The sequence below is a fragment of the Phalacrocorax aristotelis genome, chromosome 9, assembly GCF_949628215.1.
Source record: "Phalacrocorax aristotelis chromosome 9, bGulAri2.1, whole genome shotgun sequence".
NCBI lineage: Eukaryota > Metazoa > Chordata > Aves > Suliformes > Phalacrocoracidae > Phalacrocorax > Phalacrocorax aristotelis.
The window spans coordinates 2,721,334-2,729,319 of NC_134284.1; the positions used below are offsets into that span (position 1 = coordinate 2,721,334).

General features: G+C 39.6%; 1 protein-coding gene across 1 annotated transcript; it reads left to right on the forward strand.

Annotated features, from left to right (window-relative positions):
* The first annotated feature begins 487 nt into the window (after nt 1-487).
* Nucleotides 488-7,725, forward strand: LOC142061775 (fibrinogen-like protein 1-like protein). Its single transcript, XM_075103205.1, has 2 exons — nt 488-1,746; nt 5,097-7,725. Exons 1-2 carry the CDS (start codon nt 1,599-1,601, stop codon nt 5,795-5,797), a joined length of 849 nt encoding a protein of 282 aa, XP_074959306.1. The 5' UTR covers nt 488-1,598; the 3' UTR covers nt 5,798-7,725.
* The last annotated feature ends 261 nt before the right edge of the window (nt 7,726-7,986 follow it).

Consider the following 7,986-nt stretch of genomic DNA (forward strand, 5'->3'; position numbering starts at 1 on the left):
TCACTCCCCCCTGGTGGGACGGGGGAGAGAATCGCCAGGGTAAAAATGAGAAAACTGGTGGGTTGAGATAAAGCAGTTTAACAGGTAAAGCAAAAGCTGCGCACACAAGCAAAGCAAAACAAGGAACTCATTCACTCCTTCCCACGGGCAGGCAGGTGCTCAGCCCTCCCCAGGAAAGCAGGGCTCCGTCACGCGTAACGGTGACTTGGGAAGGGAAACACCATCACTCTGAACATTCCCCCCCCTTCCTTCTTCTTCCCCCCAGCTTTATAGGCTGAGCACGATGTCACATGATGTGGGATTTCCCCTGGGTCAGCTGGGGTCAGCTGTCCCGGCCGTGCCCCCTCCCAGCTCCTTGTGCCCCCCCAGCCCCTCACTGCTGGGGTGGGGTGAGGGGCAGAAAAGGCCTTGACTCTGTGTGAGCCCTGCTCAGCGGTGACTAAAGCATCTCTGTGTTATTAGCGCTTTTTCCAGCACAAATCCAAAACACAGCCCCATACTAGCTCCTATGAAGAAAATTAACTCTATCCCAGCTGGAACCAGCACAACCACTGTGAGATGGGTACTGGCCTCTGCAGGCTCTGCGCTGACGCTGGCAGGAAATAAACTCCGACCGAAGAGCTGCTTGCTAGGTCTATTTTCTGCCTTCGTCAAAGCCACTGTGGGGAGCTCGGTCCTTAAAGAAAAAAAAGAAGACTTTTGCTAGAGTCTAAGTCAATGCGTCCTTTGAGAGTGTGGGAAACGTCTGTTATCCTGATTCAGTCTAAGCGGTCGTTGATATAGAAATTCCTCTCCAGTTAAGCTGGGATTTGCCTAAGAGAGGACCCCAGGATTTAGTCCAGTGATAGCCTAAGCCTTCTTGCTATTTTGGATGGAGGGTTACTAGATGTGTAACCCCAAAAGGAGGACAAAATGAGCCTCAAAACTCTTTTGATTCAACATATAGGACCCTTGTGGATTTTGGGGAGGCTGAAAAGTTCTTTTTGCTTTGTTTATTGAGGTTTTTTTAAAATCTGATTTAAACCTGTGACCTATTATTTAAAGCTGTAGATGGAAATTCATAAAAAAGCTTAATCCAGATGTGCTGAAGTGAGTTCTCCAGTGCATGGAAACATTCCCAGCACTTGGGAAGCCATGTGTTTGAGTATTGTTTGATCCACAGACAGTCGGCAGAGCCACTGTTAATGTTTCTGCCAGTTTGACCATTGGTGGCTCTATACAGTTTGGATTCAGGGAATAAGCGAAATTCAATTCTGATGAAAATAAGATGTGCTTTTTCTTTTGTCATTATATTACTTTCTATGGCTTTTTGTCACACATTATGTTTCATGGCCCAGCATGGCACGAGGTGACAGAGGTGAGAGACGTTCTAAGTGTCACAGCACAGTGCTCAATGTCAGAGGAATGACCAGTCAGAAATAGGGTGTGAGACATCAGGAAAAGGAGAGGTCCTTGAAAGATGGGAGAAGCCAATTTCAGTAGTCTCACTATATTTCTCCTTCAGGACTTTCACACTAAAAGTCATAAATGTCTCCGTTTTCAACTCCAGTCTGTGTTACAGTTCTGTATTGCCGCAGGAGGACCGACTCGGAAGGAAGATGCTGTGGACGAGCTCAGCAGGATTTATTCTGTTCTTGCTCTCTCATTGCACTGTGCCAGTGAGCACCAAAGGAGCAGTGGTTTTGGCTAATGCCCACCTTCTCCCCCAAAGAGGTTATGAGAGACTGGGTAACACCAATGAAAAAGGTACTCATGAAGAGAGTGAGTGATTTGGATGCATGCTGTGTTTTGCTTTATTGTTTTGCTGTAACATATTCAGCCAAGGTATCTGAAAGTTAACCCTGCAAACATACTTTGTAATATGAACATGTCCTGCCCCAAAGTCCAGAATCCTTAATACCCTTGCTCAGCTGCCATCTAATTCAAGAAAAATTAACATTTTTATTCCATTAAAAAAATATTTTGTGGCATTTGAAGACTTATTCTTAAAACAATTATATCTAGTTTACATCTGACACCTCAGTACCTAAATCCCATTGGTACCTTTAACTGAGGCATGCCTCTGTCTAGCTTGCAAGGTTCAGCTGGGTAGGTTTCTGAATACATTTACCAGAGTAGATCCCACATAAAATGCCTAGTGGGATTGATTCATTTTCCTCCTCTGACTGACGGCACTTGAGGGTTTATAAAATTCACATTCCAAGTGAATCCTGTAACAATCAGCCTAAATTATTTTCTCATTATCTGTCTATAGAAGTTGTTCTATTTTGCATGAATAACGTTCACTGAGCAGGGCAACTTCAAGTGTCACTGTGTATATTGCTGGCTTGGAGACTACTATATAAATCACCTAAAAAATCATTCTATAAAATCATAGGATCAGGTTTGGAGTCAAGCTATGTCTACCAGGGAAATGTTTTAACAACTCGGGTGCAGAGTCATGTACACAGTTCTGCAGTTTCAGGATATTTAATAATGTCATGTGCAGATAGTATTGAGACTTAAAGTATTCTATTCATGGCTGTAGATTCTATTAGGCAATGAAAGGCATAAAAGACAGACCTTGGAAGGTCTATATACTTCTGTAAAACTGTTCTGAGTAGCTTAGAAATACCAACATACTTCTGAATATCAAATATAAAAGACTGTATTTAACACAATACTGTTCCTATGAATAATACTATTTAACAGGTTTAGCCTGGACTTCTACAAAGCCTATGATACAATACTTCACGCAACATTAAATCAGAGAAGGTAGGGTTTACATTACCGTTTCAGTAGATATTGAAAAGAAAATTACAATGGCTTGTGTAGAAAAGTAAACCATAAAGTCAAGGGGAGACTGGAAGTATTTGCTTATAAGTGATCTTTTAAGTATTCTTATTATGTATAGTGATGCAAAAATAGGCATATGCTGATAAAATTTAATATTAACATGAAGTAGAGAAATGCCAGTACAAAGACTCAGAAAATTACACAGGAAAAAAAAAAACACCCCAGGTGTTTTTAAGTAATACCATTGGGATGAAAAATAAAGTACTAATTTGATTGAAAGACCAACCTCTAGATTAACGGAAACTAAGCAATACAAATGCAATCCTAGAACGTATCAACAGAGCTGTTTGTAATAAGACTTGGGAAGAATCAGTGGCACTATATAAGGCCATCTGCAATACTCTCTGCAAATTCTACCCACGTTCTAGGAGATGAACTTGCAGTGAAGAGGTGCGGAAAAGCTACTAAGACAATTAAGGAACAGAAGATTTGTGTTACACTAAATAATAACAGAACTTATTTATCCTAACAGGATTTACTGTAACAAAACAAAGGCTGATTAAAAATATAGTTATCCTCATGGTACCCTGGGGCTTATTATCCAGGAAGAAGCACTATTTAACTACAGGACATGAGAAAGAAAAAGACGAACAGTGGACAGTAATAAAATCAGACTGGGAACCACATGAGTGTTTCTAACAGAGTAGTGACGGTTGCTGAAATCTACAGTGCTTTCCAGTTGGAAGAGAAGAAATTTAAAAATTCTGTGACAAAGACTGCATGCTATAATTCCCTACAGGACCAGAGGTAGATGAAATAGTCACTTTCTCTTTCCAGAAAGCCGGGGGCTTTTTGGTTTTCTACACTAACCAAACTGTTCAGTGTACTTCATGAGACCATCCCATGAGATTGACTCTTTGCAGACTCTGTTCTTCTGTTTAGAAAAAGAAAACCAATGTGTTCAATAAAAAGGTCATCGGGGGCTCTTTGGTCAGTGATTCGGGGAGAGAAGAGTTTTTTTCTGAGCTTTTCTTTTAAATTTTTATCTTTGGAAATAATTTTCCTTAATTGTTTGGGGGTTTTTTTGCAAATTTTGAAAGAGAAATTAGGACACCTTGCCATACTTTTCCTGAATTATCCCAGTTTCCCAGAAGAAAAAATTAAGTTCTAAATACAGTATTTAAATTCGTATCAGTCATCGTCAGGACACAACATAGGATTTCATAGGGCTGAAGAACTGTCATTTTACATTACAGGTGGTCTGCAGGAATTTTTGTCATAGAGATATTAAATTGTCAGGTTTTTGTTAAATATAAATTACAAGTATTCCATAGTATAATGACATAATGACATGCCTTTCAACTCTATGGAGATGTGAGTGATTTCTATTCAAAAACGTATTTCTCAGTAGCAGAACACATATTGAATAACATCTTTTTCTACAGAGCAGAGCATTGTGCCTTTGTCTCAAAGATGCTCGATACTGTACTACAGCAAGAAGTTACCTTATAAGCAAGTTACATTTAAAAACACAGTATCTATATATTTCAGCCCAATAAAGAGAGTCATCCCAAGCTTTATATGCCCTTTTTATCACCCTATGAGTCTACTGTATATATATATACATATATATACACACACATATATATATATATAAAAGCACTTTCACCTGTTTTCCTGGTATTGGCGTTCAGCACTGCACAGCCCTGTAGCTGTACCTGCAAATCAGGGGTAAGATTTAGCCTGGAGTTTGAGTGACAAGAACTGTTCCTAAGAAAATTGTATTAGCTAAGAAATGTGCTTTAATATCTCCCTTTTACCAGTGAACACATGGCATACCTACTGGAATTTAATGCAAGGATGTTACAGATGCCTGAAATATTGATTTCTGATTAAAGAAAACTGATTAAAGAGAAATTAGGTTTATTTGTGGAGGATAAGGCTAGCTCTAGTAATTAAACACAATGGTCCAATATACGGCACAGGGAATTGCAGACTACTCAAACTGGACGCATGCAGGAGGAAAAGTAATGGTCTGTACACAGCTCTTGGCTTTGCAACCATATTTCTGTCATAAATGCAAAATCGCACTTCTGGTGGATGACGGTAACAAACCCTTTTTTGAATTTCTGAACATTTCTTGCATGTTGTGCCCTGAAATCTTCCCCCTTTAGCTGAGTAGGTGCTCACCAGCTGGGGTGAAGTCAGAGTCAGCTTCCAGTCAGAAGGCAATCGTTCACTCACTTTAAAGGTCAGAGTTCAATATCTAAAATTTACTATTTGAGCAGAAATTTACTTTAAAACTTTTTTTTCCTACTCAGACTACCCAAGGGATTGCTTTGAGATTTTTCAGCTCTCCAAAGGGAATTCCAGAGATGGTCTTTACATCATCCAACCAAAGGAGGACCCAATTGTTGTCTCTTGTAACATGCAGGATGGTGGCTGGACAGTAATCCAGCACATTACAGCCAACAGCACTGTTGACTTTGATAGGACCTGGCAGGATTACAAATACGGATTTGGCTCCGTTCATGACAATCACTGGTTAGGAAATGAATATATGCATCAGTTAACTAGCAGCTCTGTGCAATATGTACTTGGAGTTAAACTTGTAAACCTAAACGCTGAAGTCAAATGGGGACACTACGAACCATTCCTTATTGAAGATGAAGAGTCTCAATACCGAATCAGGGTTGGTTTATACAAAGGCAACGCCACTGATGCTCTGACCCTGGACACGGAAGCTTATCTCCATGATAACCAGAAGTTCACTACCAAGGACAGAGACAACGACAATTATTTTCAGAATTGTGCTAAATTGGAACACAATGGCGTTGCTGGAGGAGGCTGGTGGTACGATGCGTGCGCCGGAGCAAATCTAAACCGTAGGAACGTGATATACTGGCAAAAGGACTGCAACAAGCAACGCGTGTGCAAGTTTGCATGGATGATGATCAAACCCGTTGACCACAGCCTCTCATATCAAACCAAACCCTGTCCGTGTCAGAAAACTGAACTGTAGATAAGCCATGTGTACTTTCAAAGGAACTTGGATTCTTTGTCCAGTCACTGAGGTGAACTCACACTCACTGAATGATCGCACTAAGTAATCATAACTGAAAATTTAATTTGGGCCTCTGCAAAGGCTTTATGATAGCATTTCATCCCGGACACAGACATTTACCAACCACACAAGTGAGAAGTCACTGTTAGAAACTGAGGCCTCTACCAGAAGATGTAAATAATTATTTTTATAGTATTTTAGCCACGAGAGGAGTCAGGTATGAAATTCTGGATATGATGTCTTATACAAGATATATGAGAATATATATGCATTGCAGAAGCTTTTGCTCCAGTATGAATGTTCACGGTTGATCTCCTATAATTGCATACCTTCACATATCGTGCAGGAAGAAAATGTCCAGTGAAGTACCTACATTTACAAAATGCATATTGGAGAGTTTTGTGTACCACAGGGCAGCATCAGGCATTTCCTTTTTACCTTTAGTGAAAGTGAAAGGTATTTTAATATATAAAATTGAAATTAGCCCTCACCTCCCATAGCTTCTTTTCCCCTTCATTAACTCTTTATCTCTACTTCTTAATGATACACAATGAAGTATTCAGCATAAGCTTTTCTTCCTTCTTTTTAGAACGCCCAGAGCTAATGGGATCGTCAGCTTTCCCGTTTAAAGCTACTAACCCAAAGCTTACAACTCCTCTGATTTTTTTTCCCCAAGAAACTCAGTGAACACACTTTTAAAAAGATCAGATTGATTTTGCAATTGTTTACTTATTGCTCCATTTTTTTGCTGAATATTACTCCACTTCGTTTACCACGGTTTGACTGTTGCTTCCCCGGGTTCCATGATGTGCTTCAGCTTTCTCTTTTTTTAATACCACAGCGAGAAAAGGAGAGAATGTTGGCTTTACTTCACATTTGCTAGCTTCAATTTTTTTGGCACTCAACCTTGACGTTATTTAAACAGTGCCTTGTTTTCTGGATATAAAATAGAGAATATTTCAATTTAATAATAAATTCACCTGTTTTAAAAAAATAAATAAAAGGATTTCAGTTTTGATAACATTGAAGACATCATTTTCTTTTACAGCTGTTTGGGTTACTTCACACGTTTCTGTATCATTAGAATGGCTGAGTGGCAACTGAAGAGTTTGCACTGTTGCATTTTACTATTGTCAGGATAATAACGAGAATATCTTGTATGTTTTCTTAGATAGTTCAGTTACAGAAACTCAACCAACAGATACCGGCAAACTCCTGCTTTTTAATTTAAAAATGGAACTGCACAATTTCCATGAAAACTAATTTGCAGAAAATAAATTGTATTGTGTTTTGAGAAGACCAAGACTGCCAGGATTACTTAAGAAGATAAATTAATTGGGAAGTGGGAAAGCCAAGAAAGCAATTTTTATTCTTTACAGTGCACTGCAAAATTTTCAGAAACAGGTACAGATACGTTATGTGGGCGAGGCCAATATAGCATATTTGTCCTTTTTGCAGCATCTTTTTCCCCCTGAAATTTTGTTCAAAGACAGAAGTGTGATAAGGGAAGAAATGGACAGTACCTGAATTGAGTTTATGTCATTGAGTCAATTTAATGTGTGTTCTGCTGTAACTCTATCAGGACACCTCCAAAGTTGTAGTGAGGATACGATAAAATCACCCGAGTGCCACCAGTCTCACATAGCTTTTATTTGAATTCCCGCCCATATAGCCAGATTCTCACACACCTTCCAAAAGCGTGTTTTGAATAATCTTGACATGGAAGTGCACAACTGAAAGCCAGCAGGCTGCATCTGATCCTCAACGGCAAGTATCCCGCTCTGCAGCTCACCCTTGGCCTGTTTCGGAGGGTTTTGGAGGAAAGGACTCTGAGAATATCCTGTACGAATGACTCGGGCACCAGCAGCCCCAGTCCAGCTGCCCAGTTTTGGAGGCACTCTCTAGTATTAACTGGAGCCCTAAAAGCTATGCTGACACTGAATTCCAGTATGGGAATTAGATTAAAATGTAATAAAAACCCATAACAACAGGTCTCCAAGCAAAAACAAGACAGAAAAATGAATCCAACTCAAAGCCATTTAATAGAACTCAGGGACTGTGGTACATTCTGCACTTCTAAACAAAGTATGGATGGAAATGACTACTGGAGCTGGATTTGGGACTAAGTAGTAGATGGACATAAGTAA